General features: G+C 47.1%; 1 protein-coding gene across 3 annotated transcripts in view; it reads left to right on the plus strand.

Moving 5' to 3' along the window:
• The first annotated feature begins 4,235 nt into the window (after positions 1 to 4,235).
• The window catches only part of ABCC6 (ATP binding cassette subfamily C member 6), a 63,410-nt gene continuing 47,694 nt past the window's right edge, over positions 4,236 to 19,951 (plus strand). For 2 of the 3 annotated variants that reach the window (XM_084818609.1, XM_084818611.1), the window contains exons 1-10: positions 4,240 to 4,342; positions 6,002 to 6,178; positions 6,406 to 6,531; positions 10,108 to 10,245; positions 11,963 to 12,088; positions 12,407 to 12,468; positions 12,828 to 12,959; positions 14,639 to 14,842; positions 17,005 to 17,182; positions 18,523 to 18,684. In XM_084818609.1, the coding sequence (XP_084674735.1) occupies positions 4,286 to 4,342; positions 6,002 to 6,178; positions 6,406 to 6,531; positions 10,108 to 10,245; positions 11,963 to 12,088; positions 12,407 to 12,468; positions 12,828 to 12,959; positions 14,639 to 14,842; positions 17,005 to 17,182; positions 18,523 to 18,684 (1,362 nt within the window). In that variant the 5' untranslated portion in view covers positions 4,240 to 4,285. Of the gene's footprint in view, positions 4,343 to 6,001; positions 6,179 to 6,405; positions 6,532 to 10,107; positions 10,246 to 11,962; positions 12,089 to 12,406; positions 12,469 to 12,827; positions 12,960 to 14,638; positions 14,843 to 17,004; positions 17,183 to 18,522; positions 18,685 to 19,951 lie in introns of all 3 variants that reach the window. The other variant, XR_014785550.1, reaches the window with a different exon arrangement.

A 19,951-nucleotide genomic window follows, 5' to 3' on the forward strand; every position in this document is an offset into this window, starting at 1 on the left:
AGGGGAGCAGCGGCGCATGCGCCGGCGCCGCTCCGTGGTCGCCTCCCCGAGAGCGGAGCGGCCGGAAGCGAGCCACCATGCACGAGGGCGCCGCGCAGAGGTTTTGCTGCCCCCTGCCGGCTGGGAGGTCCCTGAGTTTCCGCCGGTAACCTGCGAGGCGAGCTTCGCTTTCGAGTGCGGTCGCATAGATACAAGAAAGTGGTAGAGTGACGGCTCGTCGGTTCCCACGTTTGTACGCGCCTCCTTACCGCTCTCGTTATCTCGTCTATATTTGTCTCCCTAAAATGCTAGCTTTCTACATGCAAGCAGTTGCAGGGAAAGGGAGGCGTTAAGAGGAGCATTCGGGCAAGCTAGCCTTCGCCTCCAGTCGGAATTTAAGAGGTGCAGCCCCAGCGTAAGGGTAAATTTTTGAACAGCAGGCGCTCATCATGACACTCCCCACAACCACACCCTCAAGGAGAGTCCAAAATGGCAGGTGGCTGTATTGATCCACGTCAATAAAGCAGGTTTAGACGTTTTCATCTACTCGGAGCAGATTTGTTTGTTGTTGTTGTTGTTGCTTGGTCAAGCTCATGGGTCTTAATTGCCCGTTTAAGACCAAGCAAGCCCAAAGTACTTTTCATCACGACAATGAACAATATATTGTTGCTGAGAAAATTCATACACCCACCCCGGCTACTGTGAGGATTTCAGCTAAATTCAGAGGAAACAGGCAACTCTGAAGGGGGTAGCAGATGATTTCATTAGCTCCGCAAACAACAAAACAAAACCCAGCTCCTGGTGGGGGTGAAAACAGCTGGATCTGGTCTGGTGGATCAACATAATTTTGGGATAGATTTTTTGGTATGGATCAGCCGGCAAGTTTTGGACTGTCCTTGGGGGCTGCTGTCATGATGACAGTTTGTAGTTTTTAGGGCACAATCCTATGCATGTTTAGGCAGAAAAAAGTCCTACAACTCCCAGCATTCGCCAGCCATGCTGGGAGTTTTAGGACTTTTTTTTCCTGTCTAACCATGCATAGGATTGCTCTCTTAGGGCACAACCCTATGCACGTTTAGACAGAGAAAAGCCCTACAACTCCCAGCATTCCCTAGCCAGCCATGCTGGCTGAGGCATGCTGGGAGCTGTAGGACGTTTTTCTGTCTAAACATGCATAGGGTTGTACTTTTAATGACAAAAAAAAGGACAGACCATCCTCAGTTAGCACCTGGACAGCAGACTGAACAGACAAGGCACACAGGTCACCTGGTCACAGTCTTCCACACCATAGTGAGATGTACTGTATTTCTTTTAAAATTACAATTGTTGTTTATTCGGTCAGTCGCTTCCGACTCTCCGTGACTTCATGGACCAGCCTACGCCAGAGCTTCCTGTCGGCCGTCGCCACCCCCAGCTCCCCCAAGGTCGAGTCCATCACCTCCAGAATATCATCCATCCATCTTGCCCTTGGTCAGCCGCTCTTCCTGTTGCCTTCCCCTTTCCCTAGCATCAGCATCTTCTCCAGGGTCTCCTGTCTTCTCATTATGTGGCCAAAGTACTTCATTTCCAAATTTGCATCACTACCTATCCAGTAGCACATGCCAATTTTATGCAACCCACTGTCCCCTTCTGTCCTCTGTGACTTTTCCAAGATGGATAACTTAAGTCAAGAAAATTGCACTCAGCGCTGAACAGGTGTGTGACCCCTTGCATATGTTTTGGATGGCTTCTCAGCTTTGGGGAATCATTTACCAGTCTAGTTTGTTGAGTTATTCGATAACAAACCTGGTGCATGCGCCTCGGTGGACTTTACTACTACAGTGGCCTCGCAAAACCCTTTGCCTAAAGCAGGAATCTGGCTTGCCAAAGTTCACGATTGCTGCAGGAATCACCACTGTACACAAAGCAGCCTTATTATTTACCATATGAAGCATAAATTTATGGACCATGTAATTTAGAAAAACATGGTAGATTGTAACACGTGTAACACTTTGTGAAGGGACAGTTTAGATTATAGAGACATTCTTTTATTTAAGACACTAGCCAATGCTTGCTTAGAGTTTGGTGGTTTGTGGACATGCCCTAAGGCACGGGTAGGCACAAGGCAGATCTCCAGATTTTGGGACTTTACTTCCCAAAAGCCCCTGCCAGCATGCCCAATGGTCAGGAATGCTCGGAGTTGGAAGTCCAAAACATCTGATCTGCATTCTGCCCACCCATGTCCTAAGGCAACCTTTCCAAACCAGGTACTCTCCAAATGTGTTGGACTACACCTTCCATCATCCCCATGTGGGAGCTGTAGTCCCACACATCAGGAGGGCACCAGGTTGGGGAGGACTGCCTTAAGGTCACATGGGGTTATTGGAGCAAAGGAAGACCTGCGATGGCTGTAAAAACTGCTGACTGGCTCTGGAGATTAAAATCATGTTCACTATTTTAATTCGCAATAGTCTTCATTCTGTTATTTGGAGATACAGACCCCCCCCCCCCAAATCATTGCATGGTGTCAGAGGTGGGGATTTGTGGTTTCAAGATTGTTACGTTGTGGTCGAAGTGGGTTTTGTGGTCTTGAGATCCTTATGTGGTGTGAAAAGTGGGATTTGCGGACTCCAAATCATTACACTTTCTTACAAGTAAGTAACATCTCTTTATCAGTGTAAAAAGTCTGGTCTCTCAATAATGCAATATATTGCTGGAATACACACTAGTGCTAAGCCACAACTCCTTACTTAAAGCCTGTGTCTTTGAGAGAAAGGGAAATCGTAGCAGGACAGTTTTGGACTTTTATCTGGCAGCCAGGAGTGGCCCTACCATGAGGCAGAGTCGGCTGATTTGGGGTGTCTTGAAAGGGCAGCAAATGGCTTATAGTCATTTAGGGCACAATCCCATGCATGTTTAGACAGAGAAAAGGCCTACAACTCCCAGCATGCCCCAGCCTGCAAGGCTAGCTGGGGCATGCTGGGAGGGAGTTGTGGGCCTTTTCTCTACCTAAACATGCATAGGATTGCACCCTTACGGTGCAATCCTCTGCATGTTTAGACAGGAAAAAAATCCTACAATTCCCAGCATTCCCTATCCTGGCTGCAGTATGCTGGGAGCTGTAGGACTTTTTTCTGTCTAAACATGCATAGGATTGCACCCTTACAGTGCAATCCTATCCATGTCTACTTTGAAGTAAGTCCCACTAAATTCAGTAGGGCTTACCCCTGGGTAAGTAGGTACAGAAACGCACCTGTAATGTATAATTATTCTATTTTATTATTTCATTGTTATTGTTTACTGCTGGAGAGAAGAGGCCTTTGTGCGATGTTCTGCCTCTGATGCCAAAATTACTTGTCTATCCTTGGGTAATATTATCCATTCAGTTGTGTCCGACTTTTGGCGATTCTATGGATCATCTCTCTCCACGTATCCCAATCTTGTCCTATTTCTTTGAGCTGTTCCATGCTCTGGTTGGCATCAAGTTTGATGGTATCTAGCCATCTTGTTCTTTGGCGGCCAGGGTTCCTTTTGCGGCTAACCAACCTGAGCAGAATTGCTTTTTCTAGGGAGTTCCTCTGCATAACATGGCCATCCTTGGGGTACCACGTACCCACAACGTAACCATCGAGCACAACGTAACAATCTCCAAACCACACAATCCTAAAGGAAATCGACCCTGAGTGCTCATTGGAAGGACAGATACTGAAGCTCAAATATTTTGGCCATCTAATGCGAAGAGAAAACTCCCTGGAAAAGACCCAGATGCTGGGAAAGACTGAAGGCAAAAGGAGAAGGAGACGGCAGAGGATGAGATGGCTAGATAGCATCACCGATGCAATGAATATGGACTTGAGCACGCTCCGGGAGAGAGCGCAGGACAGGAAGGCCTGGCGTGCTATGGTCCATGGGGTCACGAAGAGTCGGACACGACTGAACGACTGAACAACAATAACAACACCATGCAATAAGTTGGAGGGGTCTGTATCTTGAGTGGGGGACGGGTAGTGGGTGGCACCATTTGCCCCAGGCAGCAAATACATACATAAATAAATCTTGGGCCAGGTGTCCTCACTCGAATAGGGAACTGCCACTTTCTCCATGTGTGCAGACTGAATCTTGGGGGGGGGGGGGATCCTTTATCTGCAAAAAATGTGCCATGTGAAGAGAAGAGCAGAGCAGAGCAGCGCGCGTGGTGGTGGGAGGCAGCTGTGCATTGCAAATCCCCGCCCTTTCAGAAGCCAAGGGGGCAGGGACCGTGGGAAGAGGCCGGACAGCGGGGAACAGCAGGAGCGGCGCCGCGCGGAGCAGGCGGCGAGCAGGCAGCATGAGCGGGGCGAGCGGGGTCTGCCGCGCCCCGGCGGCTCCGTCTGCCGCGCCGTGGGTGAGTGCGCGCGCGCTGCCCGGGTCTCGCGCCGCGATCCTCTCCGCGCCCTGACGCGGGAGTCGGCGCCGTCGGACTACGCGGGTCTTGCTTCTGAGTAGACACGCATAGGGTGGGACCGCCGCCGCCCTCTGGCGAAGGGGCGCTCAGCTCTTCAAGAGAGGAAATGTGAGCGCCCCTTTTCCGCGCCGCCTTAAGGCTGCGATCCTACGCATGGTTATTTTGGCGGCGGGGGGGGGGGGGAGTCCTTCAATTCCCAGCCTTCCCTAGCCGGCATGTCTGGGGAATGTTAGGAGTGGAAGGACTCCCCCCCCCCCATGTCTAAACATGCCTAGGATTGCACCCTTAAGGCGCAATCCTAGGCATGTTTACACAGAAAATAATAATAATAAAGCCCTACAATTCCCAGCATGCTGGCTGGGGAAAGCTAGGAGTTGTAGGACTTTTTTTCTTTCTGCCTGTCTAACCATGCCTAGGATCGCGCGCTTCATTGCTGGCCTTCTCTCCCGGCTGCAGAATACACGCCCGCCCGCCACCGACGAAAGCCGTCAAGACCCCGAGAAAGCATGTTTTGATCAGTGGAGGCTGGTGGCTCCAATGTCAAGTTTTCGGTGGGGCAGTAAATGCGCTCTGCGTTTTAGTCAGAACCAGACAGAACTCTCAAGGAGCTATCCAAGGTGCTGAACTCTACCCCCACAACGGGTTCTGCACCTTGGATAGCTCCTTTAGCATTCTGGCTGAAACCCAGAGTGGATTTACCGTCCCACCAAAATTGGAGCCAGCAGCCTCCACTGGTCTTTGATCTCTCTCTCTCTCTCTCTCAATTTTATTTATTTTATTAAATTTCTTAATCGCCCACCTGGCTGGTCACCCGGCTACTCTGGGCGATGTACAATGGTACAATTTAAAACAGTAAAATTATACATTAAAACATTATTTACAAATACCCTAACCCACCCCAAATGCCTGCCTGAATAACCAAGTTTTCAGTGCATGGCGGAAGCTCATTAAAGAGGGGGCATGGAGGAGTTCCCTAGGGAGGGAGTTCCACAGAGTGGGGGCCACCACACAGAAGGCCGTGTCCCTCGTCCTCACCAGCCTTTAAAACTTTAGCTCTAACTTCCTGGTTTCTCCTCTAGGGAACTGCCCTGTTAAACCTTCCCCTATTGATCTGTGAGTGTGAGAGAGGCTATGGCCAAGAAACTTTGAACTGTGACAGTTTTAAAAATAAATAAATAAATACATTTGAAGGGTACTTCCATTGACTGCAGCTGAAACCCTTCCGCTTTGGGGGGGAGGGGCTTTTCATATTTGAAAATATGGACTAAGGGGTGCTTAAAATTGACCCTGCATTTATTTATTTAAAATATATACAGATTCCCATTCCCAGTAAAGAAATCCCCATATTCATTTAGAACATATACCGCCTTTCTATATAGGTTTTATGCAATGTTAGTCCTACTTAGAGTAGACCCATGGAAATGAATGGGACTTACCTTAACTAATATTGGATGCAGCCCTACACGCACGCTTATATCAGTAAAACAACAATAATCAAATCTTTAATAAATACTAGTTAAAAGCAACAAGTAGCTAAACTATTTCTCATGACTGTTCTGGTTGTTCCAGCTTAATGTTCGTGTTCTTCCATCATTGCAGGACTGGAACCAGACATGGTATGCCGACACCTCAAGTTTTACTTCCTGTTTCCAGCACACTGTGTTGATTTGGATTCCTTGCATCTACCTTTGGGCCTCTTTTCCCTTCTATTACTTTTACCTTCGAAGAAGCTGCAGAGGTTATATCAGGATGTCGGCTATCTTCAAAGCAAAAATGGTGAGGCTGGAGCCCAGACGTCTGATTGCAGCCATAGTGAAGACTTACGCTGCTGTTTCCTCAGCAACCCACCCATCAAAAATTACAAGCACGGGGCCAGCATCAAAGAGCCTATGCCTTCTTGTAGGCCCATTCCAACCCTATGATTCTATGATTCCTTTGCACTTTTTATTTCAGTCTTTTCTGTTGACATGCGCCTCTGACCAAGATCTTCCCCCTTTCCCCAGGTTCTTGGCTTTGCCTTGTTAATGCTGTGTTTCTCCAGGACTATTTACATTCTTTGGGAAGCAAACCAAGGCATTCCACGGGCGCCAGGACTCGTCATCACACCTGCTTTACAGGTGGCCACAATGGTAATTCTGATTATTTTGCCTATATTTTTCACGTTATGCCCCGATTTCTGGCTTCTGGGCCATCTTCAAAAATAGCGAGCATAGGAAGAAAGAATGGGGCATGTTTAGTGGGGAGAAGAGAAGGCTGGGCAGGTGTGTGTGTGCATGAGAACACCTGATGGGCTGTCACATGGAAGAGGGGAAAGATTTATTCTCTCCTGCCCCAGAGAACTGGGCTACATCTAATGGGCTTAAGTGACAGCAGGGTAGATTTCGGCTGAACGTTAGGAGCAATTCCTTGACATTGAGAGCAGTTCAACAATGGAATGAAGTACCTAGAGGGGTGGTGCATTCTCCCTTGCTGGTCGTCTCCAAGCAGGGGCTAGACAGACATCTGCTGGGAATGCTCTAGCTCTAGATTTCCTGCATCCAGCAGGGGGTTGAGATAGATGGATGACAGGTCCTCTCCATCTCTATGCTCTTTTGAGGCTGGGGTTCGTATTGTTGGGAATATTGCAACCTCATCAGCAAGTAACCAGAAGGGGGCAGTGTTGCAGTTGGTTGGTTCATGGGAATTTAGGCCACAGCTAGCCTTAGGATCTCTATAGCCTACAGTGTGGTTTCCTGTGATTTGTTCTTTTTTGCTCCTCCCCTTCCTCCCCGCCCCCCCCCCCCGATCTCCTGAATTGCTGGGAGCACTGGTATTTGCTCTCTTGCTCCTGCCAGTGTTATAGAACACATATGGACTGAACAAACTGTTTTTTGAAACTGTCGCTGTACCTGCATATTATATACAAGAACATTGTGAGTAAACTGTTTTTACCTTTTCTTCACTAAAGAACGGGGTGGTCTCCTTTTTAGCCTTGTGTGTGCTAGGACTGGTAAACATTCACTCTGTTTCAGCTTCTCTGCTAACAGCCTTTCTAACAGGCGGCATCGATACAAAATAATTCCCATCACTTATCAGGGTCAAAGCAGCTGCAACGCAGGTGATCGGTCATCGGCATCTTCCAAAGTTTTGTTTGTTTCCTACTAAGCAGCAGTGGGTGCTTTGAAGATTTGGGGAAAGTCTTGATTTATGGGATCTGAATGTATTAGGTCCCACTCAAACCAGATTTGTGGGTGCTGAAGCGAGACAAATCACAAATGGATCAGGTTAACAGTTTCTTGATTGAAAATGGATTGATTGATTGCATTTATATGCTGCCTTTTTCCTCCTGAAGGAACCCAAGGCGGCGTACATAATCCTTCTCCTCTCTATTTTAGCTTCACAACAACAACCCTGTGAGGTAGGTTGGGCTGAGAGTCTGTGACTGGCCCAAAGTCACCCAGTGAGCTTCCATGGCCAAGTGGGGACTAGAACCCAGATATCCCAGCTCCCAGGCCAATACTCTAGCCACTACACCACACTGGCTCTCACTGGATGCAGAATATATACATGGAAAGAAAGTGCACATCCCTCTTCAGCTGACAAAGCAGTCCTCTGCCACACTGTTTGTATTCTGGGGAGGGAGGCAACAAAGTACAGAAGACCATTCCTCAGGTCACAGGTTTCCTCAAGCTGGTCGTGCGTGCATTGCCTCTTGAAGGGAGACCAGAGACCAACACCAGCCTGCTTGATTTTATAGGTTTCTCTCTCTCTAAGCCCAGTAGCTGACAGGCTTCTTCTTCCCCCTCTGAGAAGAAGCAGGGGGTTCCCTCCCTAAGCATGGCAAAAAGCATTTTGGCCTGGGAATCTAATTGCCTTTCTTAAGAGAGAGCCTCTAGCATTCCTGCTTAGGAGTGAAATCCTCCCAGCTCATGGGTGAGATAAAACACTGCTCTCTATGAGAACAGGGTGACGTAGGGATGTCAGAGAATTCCACGACGGATCTCGGTGAGGCCGAATGCCAGTGCATTCGGCCCCCCGAAATCTGTCGCGGAATGAAGCCCCCGCCCCCCCAACCCACGAAAGGCGTGCTGGACGAAGTCCCCGCCGCCCCCAACCCACAAAAGTTGCGCGAAACAGAGCACTTACCTGCTCCCGTCTGCGCTGCTTTGCGAATGGCGGCCGTCCTGCGGCCGCCATTCGCTTCCTCTACATAGCCGTGATAGGCTATGTAAATACTTACGTAGCCTATCACGGCTAATGCAGGGATGCCATTTGCGTCCCTGTGGAGGCCGTGATAGGCTACGTAAGTATTTACGGAGCCTATCACGGCAGGGAGAAAAAAACCCAGCGTACGCAAATGGCGGAGGCTACCGCCATTTGCGTATGCTGGGGTTTTTTTCCCCCTGCCATGATAGGCTACGTAAATATTTATGTAGCCTATCACGGCAGGGGGAAAAAAACCCAGCGTACACAAATGGCAGTAGCCGCCGCCATTTGCGTACGCTGGGTTTTTTCCCCCCTGCTATGATAGGCTCCGTAAATATTTACATAGCCTATTACGGCTAAATACAGGGATGCAAATGGCGGCGGCTACGACAGCCGCCATTTGCATCCCTGCAGGGCCGCCCAGCAGCCGGATGTCCGGCTGCGGGCGGCCGGAGCTGGCCGGTGGGTCTGCGGCTTGGCCACAGAGCGGAGCCAGCTGGGCAGGATTCCGGGGGGGAGGACTGGATCGCCTCCCCCCCACCCATCGAGGATTCTGGGGGGAGGGACGGAGTGCCTCCCCCCCCAGCAGAACGGAACGGAAGGTAAGTGTTCCGTCCATCCCTAGGGTGACGTAACCAGGCACGTGCACGGTTGTTGACATAGGGAACTGCACTTGCTTGATACCAATTAAAAGTATGTGAGAAGTTCACTCCAGAAGCCCCCACCCCCCATCAAGGGGCCTACCTTTATTAGCAAAAGCCTGCTAATACCTACTGACTGTGTTGAACTACACAGGTCTCTATGAATTTAGGAACTCTGCGAAGTCCACAGTTCTTTAACTAACCAATTCAATGCAGGGAAGGAGGGTTTAATTCTTTTTTCCTTGTCCCATTTCCCTGTTCGAGATTGCTCCCAGCATTGAAGCTACTAACAGAGCTAATACCAGCTTTGGAGGGGGTGGGCTTTTAGATCAGGGAAATAGCACAGAAGGAATGGGTACACCTGCAGCAACACTTCCCCAGTCTTCAAGAGTCACACGGGGCCGCTAATCCCTTTTTTTAAAAAATTCAGGGGATTTTAATCGCAAATGTTCTGCATTACATCTAGTTTGGTTCCCAAATGTGGAAAGGGTTCTCAAATGTGGAAATTCCCCACATAGGAAGGGGAATTTGGATGTGTATAGCTATTGTACTTAGCCACTGCAGGATGATGTACCTCCGTGTGACTGTCCGGGTTGGTAGCACTTTCGGGGGTAGGGGGGAGAGATGGTCTGTGCCAGGACCTCTTCCCAAACTGCTGTTCTAGGACCCCAGTTCACTGTGGCCAGGCTTCACAGCTGCAACAGTAATGCAACACAGATGAACATTTTCATAACTTGAATTGTTTGTGATTACTTTTTCCTCTTTTTGCAAGCTGCTACCTCGTGTGGCCATGTTTCGCAAACTTGAGTGTGCTTAGTGCAACTAGGTTTTATAAAAGCTTTATTGATTAAGTGTTTTTCCCTACTTTTTTTTTCTTAGATACTGGTAGTGTTTCTAACCCAGGTGGAACGGCTGAAAGGCATCCAGTCTTCAGGCATTTTGCTGGTGTATTGGTTACTCTCTTTCTTCTCTACCATGGTGTCCTTTATCTCTAAAATACAACATGCCCTGGAAGGTGTAAGTTTATGATGTTAATTATGTCATAGCTAAGGATGTCTATGGACCTATGGCCTGGTTGGAGTCCACCAGGGAAAGAGCCTTCAGTGTGGTAGCCCCCTTCCTGTGGAACTCCCTGCCTTTGGAGGTCAGGCAGACACCAACACTGTGTTGCTTTTGTTGCCTCCTGAAGACATTGTTATTTTGAGAGGCTTTCCCTGAGTGACCAGCCATGGTTTATTAGGTTTAGAATCTCTTTTTTTCTTAAAATGTTTAAAATGTTTTAATTATGACATTTTATTCTTTTATGTTGTTCACCACTCTGTTCACCACACTTTGATCTGGAGCGGTATGTAAATATTGTAAATAAATAAATAAATAAGTGTCAGAGAAATCCGCAATGGATTCAAATGGGTTTGGATTTCTATGAGTCCAACCTGCAGGTTCTGTAGCTGATTCTGCGGACATGTGGACCGTTCTTTAGAAAAATCTTTGGGGGGGATTTGCGCAAATTTGCACTTACACTAATGCACATTAGCCTAACTGCGCTCTAGCGCAAGTGGAACAAAATTCTCATACATCCCTAAAAAAATTCCAATTTTGTCAATAAGTGGATGGTGGAATGAAAGGACATCTGGCAATTCATGAAAGACAGGCTGAATGGATTTAAGAAAATCCGTACATCCCTATTTGTAGGTGACGGGTAATCAAACAGAAAATTCAGGGTGAAGGCTGATTTGGATATCTCTGTGCTATCCACATTAGCCTGTTTAGCTGTCATGGCTTCTTCTCGGGGAACTCTGGGAAATGTAGTCTCCAAGGACAGATGAATGCATTACTAAGCAGTCAGGTTGATGCTAGGAACACATTGTGAAGCAATACCAGTGTATGGTTGTGTGTGTCATTATCTTCCGGGTTTGTTTTTTTCTAATAATGCATTTTACTTGTGTTAGTATTCCCTTCATGACCTGGACCCCCTGAGCAACTCCTTAAGGATCTCTTGCCTCCTTAACAGTCCCACCTTCTTTAACTTCCCCTTTCCAATAATGTGGGGTTTAGGCTGTAGATGTGGGGTGATTGGCACTTCAGACACTGGGTTTAACCACAACAGTTTGCTGGTCAATTAAAGCAAGCAAATCGCAACTAAAGGTATTCACACAATAGAAGTGAATGATACAAAAGGCATTAGGAGAAAATAAAAGTTGCAAACGCAAGTTCCCTTACCCAAGCTGTACTTAGACTTTTCCAGGCTGCGTCTTCCTGCTCCCTCTTCAGGCTCTGGTCTCCTGACTCTTACTGGCTCTCTCGCTCTCTTTATATACCCACCTCCCTCGAAACCAAAAGTACTGCTTCAAATCTGAAGAAATGAAACTTAACTGGAGAAATGAAACTGAAACCTAACTGGGGAAATGAAACTACTTTTCAGAGGGTTACCCCCTCCCAACAAAAACACCCAGGCCTCTAAGCCTGGTCTTTTCCCCTTTTCCTCTGTGGGCCTCAAACCTTCACAATGTGACTTGCATTTTTCAACTTTTAAAATTAATGACGTCCACACTTTCTTTCTTAGGCTTTTAATAACATAAACACGGCTTTCAAAAACAATCCTAAAGAGATTTTGTGTGATCACTTTATCATGCATAAACTATGTTGTCATTTCTGATTAGAAGCTGATGCTGTACATGCAATGTGGAGGAAACGTCTCCTAGATACATCTCTAACAGCCAGCAATTCTTTGCAGGGTTTCAGAGAAGAGCCCTTCCAACATGTTGCCACATATAGTTATTTCACCTTGGTCTTACTGGAACTGGTGCTGTGCTGCTTTGTAGATCAGCCTCCCTTCTTCTCCAAAGTTCGCAATGACGCAGTAAGAATTTGGCCTTTCTTCTTTTCATATAGGGAGCCTGTAATGTTTTCTTTAGGATTCCAGCTTCCATTTAAACTTCTAGTCCTTATTGCTCCTGGGGAAAAAGTTGATATGTCTTTCCTCCGCAAAAAAGAAAAGAAAAAAAAAAGGCTGAATGGGGAGCCTTTTTGTTGCTTTTGTTCAACAACCGGGAGAGACAGACACCCTTGATGATCAACTGCATTTCCTCCAGTGATCTACCAGTAGATTCCTATGTTCCCTTCTACCCGCTCCTGATATATGCAAACCTGAGAGTTGTCCTATTCTTTAAACTTGCAGAACCCGTGTCCCGAATCCAGGGCCTCTTTTGCTTCCAAAATCACATTTTGGTGGTTCGCTGGGTAAGAAAAGAAGTAGTGTTGTATCTTGTTCTTAAGTGGCACATAACTGCAGGTCTGATTAATCAATTCAGATTTGTTTGGGTTTTTTTAAAAAAAATTACCTCCGGCAAATTTGACCCAGGCATGTCACTGTTCCAAGAAGGAATTTAATTGGGCTGTATTCTGCTCTCAGTTAGGGCTGCTTCATGCAAACTGCCTTAGCTCTTGGGGTGTTGGCAGTAACGGTATTCCAGAGCTGGTTTTGGCTGAGGGTGCTTCCAGATGACGCTTTTATTGTGCGATCATCCTGCCACGTTCAGCTTCAATCTTAAAATCTAGTTAACCCCTCTTCCTTCACAATATGTGCCCTCTGTTGACAGGCTGATCTGGAAAGGATATCGGAAACCATTGCAAACAGAAGACCTGTGGCTACTAGTAAAAGAAAACTCATCTGAAGAGATTGTTAGCAAGATTGAAGAGGCATGGGAAAAGAATCGTGCAGGAGCTGAGCAGTAAGTGCATTTGTACATAAGAGCAACTGCATGGAGGTGAGCAAGCTGCTAGTCCTTCTGGTTTCCAGAAGAGCAGATGTCTTTTGTGGTCTTCCTGGAAACATCTGGCTGACCTTGGTTTGGAATAGGATGCTGAGCTTGGTAAACCCTTGGTCTGATCCAGCAAGGCTCTTCTTTCTTTATTATATTTATATGTCTTTATTTATTCCATTTCTATACCGCCCCATAGCCGAGGCTCTCTGGGCAGTTCACAACAATTCACAAAAAATACAACATTATAAACACAAATACAACATTATAATAAAACGTGGTCTGAATTTTTTTTAAGATACAACATTTAAAACACTTAGGGAGTAATCCTATGGCCGATAGTCAGGAGCTAGATGGCCATAGGATATGTTGGTTTCCGGGAACCAACCTTGGAGCCCGTGCTCCGAGGTCGGTTCCCAGAGAACTGACTTTTCCCCCCTCCCGCACTGCCTCATAGGCAGCACAGAATGGCCACACGCTTCGTGCTTGGAAGAGGAGCACGGAGTGGCATAAAAGCGACGTTCTCCAGGGCAGGGTGCGGAGGGCAGAAATGCCAGTACAACATATCCTATGTGTCATCCGACCACCACCACCCCTACTTCAACTTCCCATGGCTAAACAGCCAAAATCAGCTGACTAGCCACGAATGCAGGGCAGGAGAAGCGCAGAGGTGACAATCCCATCAAGTTCGGAGGCAGCCGCCTATCCCCATAGGATTGTGCCCTTAAATAGCTAAAAACAATTCCATTACACAAATTCACTAACAGACCTGTTCAAGACAGCTGATATACAGTAAGTGTCCCATCATCATATGCCATTGAATGCCTCGGAGTAGAGGACAGTCTTAACCTGGTGCCGAAAAGATGACAGCATAGGCGCCAGGTGGGCCTCAGTGGGGAACTCATTCCATAGTCTTCTTTGCTGCAATAGCAGCAGCAAAAAGGGAATTGATAGGATAAGATGGTTTACCTCGCCATCTCCTGGAACACAGAGCTCTGATATGTGCTTTCTGAAGTGGACAGTCTTCTGATGAGAAAAACATCTGTTAAAGAGGAAGACGGAATAAGTGCACAGTGCACTTTGATTGTCAGTGTAAGGAGCTGTCTGTCTGGAAGCATCCTAAAAGTGACTTATGCTTGCACTGCTTTGTAATTTAATCCACACTTGAGCCCTGTTTGGAAGTACTTCTCATATGTTCATGCAGCAAGGCCATGCCAGTTAAACACATCTGTAACTGTGTTTAACTGGCACAGTTAACTCTCTAGCCATGACCCTGATGTCTGTGCATTCAGTAGAATGCATAAAAGGGTCCCCAATACATATCTAGCTGTATATACACGTAGAGGTGTCCATGACCCAAGTTGCAGAACGCTCTTCCCAGAGAGGTTCAGCTGCCATCTACCTCATGGCAGCAGGCAAACAAATAATTTTACTGAGCTTTTTCTGATGCTATTTTCATTCTGCTGATTATTTGATGTTGCTTTGATTCTTGCATGGCTTTTAGCTTCTTTTTTTGTCTTTTAAATGTTAACTGATTTTAATTTTTTTGTAAACGACCCTGGGGGATGTGATGGAAGGGCAAAGCTAAAAATGCCTATAATAACATCAAATAAAGACCATTGTGATCTGTTCGTATTATCATTGATCAGAACGGCAGAATCTGTGAAACTGAAAAGAGAGCAACCGAACGGGGAAGATGCTGATGAAGCCTCCATCCTGCTTCAGCCAGAACACAGCAGAAGCAAGCCACTGTTGAAAGCTTTCTGGAGCGTCTTTGGAACATATTTTCTTCTTGGGACCCTCAGTTTAGTCACCTGTGATGTCTTCCTGTTTTTGATCCCAAAGGCACTGAGGTATGTGGACATCTAAAAATGCTTCCCTAAAAGTAAATAATGCCAAATGCATCTACACACTGTGGAGCTGTAGAATCATGAGCTGGATGGGTTTTTGGAGGTACACACACAGATACACACGCCCCGGGTCAGTACAGGACCTGCAATACGGGAATTTGCATCTGTAGAATCCCTGAGAGATGGCCATCCAACCTCTGCTTAAATAGTTCCAACGAAGAAGAGGCCACCATTTCCCAAGGCAGGCTATTCAACTGGCAAACAATTCTCAAACAGCCATTTGAGAGCTTTTCCTAAAATTTAGCCAAAATCACACCTATACTAGAAAAAATAATCACACATATACTGGGGAAAATAACATTAAAGCCAGTATGGAGTAGTCATTAGTGTTGGACTGGGACTCAAGAGATCTGGGTTCTAATCCCCACTTGGGCTGTGAAGCTCACTGGGTGATTTTGGTCCAGTCACTGACTCTCAGCCTAGCCTACCTCACAGGGCTGTCATGAGAATAAAATGGAAAGGAGAAAGACCATTTAAGCCACCTCAGGTTACTTGCAAAATGAAAAAAGGTAGGATATAAATGTAATAACAAACAAAATGCATTATATTAGGAAAATTGCTTGCAAGAAATGTGTATATTAAGTAAAAAATGCATACACAATGCATGTATTAGGAGTAATGAGCACAAAAATGCTTAGGAATTTTCATGCAAACTTAAAAAAAAACCCTCAACATTTGGGATGAACCCAACTTACAACTAGAAAAATGAGAAACCAAAATCGACAGATCTGCCCATCCCTAAAGGCAATGTCGTTTGTTCTTAACCCTCTTCGGAAGATGGCTGAGATACTTCCATTGTCTGTTGTAGCTCTTATATTAGGGATGTACGAAAGTCACTTACCTTTTAACGAAATTGATTCGAGGGGGGGGGAGGCGCTCCATCCCTCCCCCCGAAATTCTGGTGGGGGGGAGGCGCTCTGTCCCTCCCCCCCGAAATTCTGGCTGGGGGGGGAGGCGCTCCGTCTCTTCACCCCCAAATCCTGGCCGTTTGCGTCCCTGCAGTCAGCCATGATAGGCTATGTAAATGTTTACATAGCCTATCACGGCTGATTTAAAAGAAGAAAAAAAATGTGCGTATGCAAATGGCGGCGCCCATGGGTGCCGCCATTTGCGTTCCTTATTTTGGCACGTCTTAGTCTACGTAAGGAGAAGACTCTTACGAGTCCCCTGGACTGCAAGGAGGTCAAATCAGTCCATCCTAAAGGAAATCAACCCTGAGTGCTCATTGGAAGGACAGATAATGAAGCTGAAGCTCCAATATTTTGGCCACCTAATGCGAAGAGAAAACTCCCTGGAAAAGACCCTGATGCTGGGAAAGACTGAAGGCAAAAGGAGAAGGGGATGGCAGAGGATGAGATGGCTAGATAGCATCACCGATGCAATGAATATGAACTTGAGCACGCTCCGGGAGAGAGCGCAGGACAGGAAGGCCTGGCGTGCTATGGTCCATGGGGTCACGAAGAGTCGGACACGACTGAACGACTGAACAACAACAACAACAAAGTCTACGTAAACATTTACACAGAAGATGGCGAAAATAAGGGGAACGCAAATAGCGTAGATGCTACGCTATTTGCATTCCCCTTATTTTCGCCATCTTCTACGTAAATGTTTACGTATGCTAAAACATGCCAAAATAAGGAACGCAAATGGCGGTGCCCATGGGCGCCGCCATTTGCGTACGCGCGTGTATTTTTTTTTTCTTTTAAATCAGCCGTGATAGGCTACGTAATCATTTACGTAGCCTATCACGGTGTTTTTTAACAATCTAGCCGTGATAGGCTACGTAAATCTTTACGTAGCCTATCACTTTTTTTGTTGTTGTTGTTTTTTTAACTGGAAATGGTGGCAGCCGGTCGGAAGACCGGCCGCCGCGCCGCCACCGCCGCCGCACCGCCACCGGAGCCGCCGCCGCCAGGAAGATCCACCCAAGGTAAGTCCCGTCCCGGGGGGGGGCGGGGGGCAGGGGGCAGACCGTTCTGCCACCTATTTAGGGGAGCCGAATGCGCTGGCATTTGGCCTCCCCGAGATTCGTGGCGAAATTCTCTGACATCCCTACTCTTATTCTTGGTATGTTACCAACTCTCTTCCTCCTCCTCTTGTAGTCTCTTCCTAGATTTCATCACTGATCCAGAAGCTCCTTCTTGGAAAGGTTATCTCTGTGCTATGGCGATGTTCCTCTTGGCTTGTCTCCAGACACTGTTTGAACAGCAATACATGTATATGTGTCTTGTATCAGGAGTGAGGTTAAAGACGGCTGTCACTGGCCTTGTTTATCGGAAGGTACACAGTTCCCTTGGCTGATCTCCTCTATATATTTTTCTTCCGACTCATTGCTGCTATGGAGTAGATGTCAGGAATGAATCTGAGCATGTGGAGATGTCTAGCAGCTCAGATTCAGAATGGGAACAGCCAGAACAGGAGGAGGCCCCCTTCCTAGTGAGCTCAGATATGGCAAGGCCTTCTTCCCAAGACCTTGACTCACAGATGGCTCAGCCTGAACGCCTCCCTCCCTTCTCCATGAGAACCCAGGTTTCGGGTGAGGAGGAGAGTGCGAGGCATGACTTGAGGGATGCTAGGGTCTGTCTCAGAGCGAAGTGGGAAAAGTTAGGGGCAGGACTCAGACGCTCTGCCAGGTTGGCTACGCATGATAGCCTACGTAGGAGGGAGCCACCCTAAGGGAGGGGCACCCCCCTAAGCTAGTCTGGCCATGAAGTTCTTGCTCAAACTGCTGGCAACTTCTCTAACTTCCTCTTCGGCTCCTCTATTGGTTTTCGTAATTGTGTAGAGTAGCTGTTTCCTTTGTAGCCTGAGAGTTTCCTACAATTTGCATTTGTAAAGAAGCTAGTTGTTAACTAATAAAGTAGTGAGCCTGAAGCCTGGTATCCTGGAGTGTGTTGATTGAGAAGGGGGAAGACAAAGGAACATGACATTCCTTTGATCCAGAAAGGACCATTGATCCAGAAAGTTCTGATGACCGAAGAGGGAAGGGGAAGGGAGGGAAAGGGGCCATGTCAGGGGCTGAAATGGAAATGGAGGAGGTGAGCCCCCAAAGGCAAAGAAATGAACCCACCAGCAACCCCAGAACCCTAGCCCAGGCACTTTTCACCCAATCAGCAGTCCATGGGGGAAAGATTACAAGTAGTAAATGGTGGTAGGATTGTACAGAGGCCACAGCAGGAATGGGGAACTTCCACTCTGCAGGCTGGATGCGAGCCTTGGGGGGTTCCACATCTGGCCCACAAGCTTACCTCTGATCAGTGATCAGAGATAAGAGGGTGTTTAAAGGCAATCAGCCTTTAAATACTCTGCAAAAATAGAGCTGTGCATCTTACAGGCATGAGAGCTGTTGCATACAGTTGCTATGCTTTTTGCTGCCACAGCAGATTCAACTGCAGGGGCCCGCAAAAATAGCCATGCTGTGTGTGTGTGTGTGTGTGTGTGTGTGCGCGTGCGTGCGGATGCAGCCTTCATAATGCCCACTCCTGTTTTAAACAGTGAAATTGGGGATCTTAAATGTATTCAAATTCACCCCACATTCAGTTCTGTCGGGGTGCTAGTCACTGTCTTTTACCGACAACAGTATATGTGTGAACTGCTGAGTTTGATTTTGTCTCCTGTAGATCTTAGTCATGTCAGCTGCAGCTAAGAAAGCAACAACAGTGGGTGAAATTGTCAACTTGGTGTCCATCGACGTGCAAAAACTAATGGATCTCATCATCTATTTTAACGGGACTTGGCTTGCTCCCATCCGTATTATCATCTGCTTCATCTTCCTTTGGCAGGTAAAAGATATCCATTTATGCTCCTGTTAAATGGAGCCAGGTGTTAAAAGCAGAATCTGTTTTTAATCTTTGACGTGTTTAATTCCAAGATGCCTCTTAGATCTTCGGTGTCTTTTTTCTTCTATTCCCTTACGTGTGTTCCTGTGTCGATACCTAGAATACTGAAGCTGCTTTAAATTATGGATGCCAAATGGATATTATTAATACAACAAGCCAACTTCGGACACAGTCATCTGGGATTGCTGCCTGTTAAATGGAAGCCTCTGAGCTCAGATGCTTCCAAAGCTCCTGTGTCCTGGTGGGTTGTTGCTGACAGGGCAGGAGGAGAAGGGAGGTGATTTTGCCTCCTGTTCCTCCCCCCGCCCCCCAAAAAGACCAAAACACCCAGCTAGACAGGCCTCTGAGCCCATCCCACTCACTTACTGGTGGGGGGGGGGATGGGGAGGCCATAAGATTCACAGCGTTGTTGTTGTGAGGATAAAATGGAGAGGAGGAGGATAATGTAAGCTGCCTTGGGTTCCTTGCAAGAGGAAAAAAGGCAGGATATAAATGCAATAAATAAATAAATAAATAAATAAATAAATAAATAAATAGGATTCTCCGGATCCTGGCCCCTCTGCTCCCCTCCCTTCCCTGCTCATTGGAACACCCCTTTCTCAACCTCTATGAGGCCACCTAAGTTCGCTGTTGTGACCTCAGAAAGCAGCTGGAGTAGGGGTGTGGTTACAGAAGAGGTCCGATGTCTGATTCGCCCTCCTGAGGGCGTAGCAATGTCTACAGCCTGGGAAGGGGAAATCCGAAATAGCCTATGGTCCCTGGGACACTCTCCCAGGGACAGGGATGTCTGTTGCTGGGAAATCCAGCCCTTTGGGGGCCTGATGGATTCCCATGGAGCCCCAGACTTGGCATGCATTTGCGAGCCAAAGGTTTGTTCCCAAAATCGGGGAACACTTGCAGGAGGGGTGAGGGTTTGCATAAAAAGCTATTTGCGGCTGCAATTTGCATAACTTGCACAAATCTCAGCTGAACTCTGCATAATTTGCACAAATTACAGCTGAACTTTGCTTGATTTGCGCAAATTACAGGTGAATGTTGCGTGATTTGCGCTACACAAATATTAATTTAAAAACTATGGAAATCCACAAGCTGTCCTGACTCTATGCAGATCAAGTCGGGCCAGCTGACAGGAAAGCGAGCCGAAGTCCAGGGGGCTAAGCTGGCTAAAGTTCAGTGAACTTCACTCCCCCCTCCCATGATGGATTCCTCC

The sequence above is a fragment of the Heloderma suspectum genome, chromosome 12, assembly GCF_057233095.1.
Source record: "Heloderma suspectum isolate Gila_16-S chromosome 12, 16-S_ref, whole genome shotgun sequence".
In the NCBI taxonomy this organism is placed as follows: domain Eukaryota; kingdom Metazoa; phylum Chordata; class Lepidosauria; order Squamata; family Helodermatidae; genus Heloderma; species Heloderma suspectum.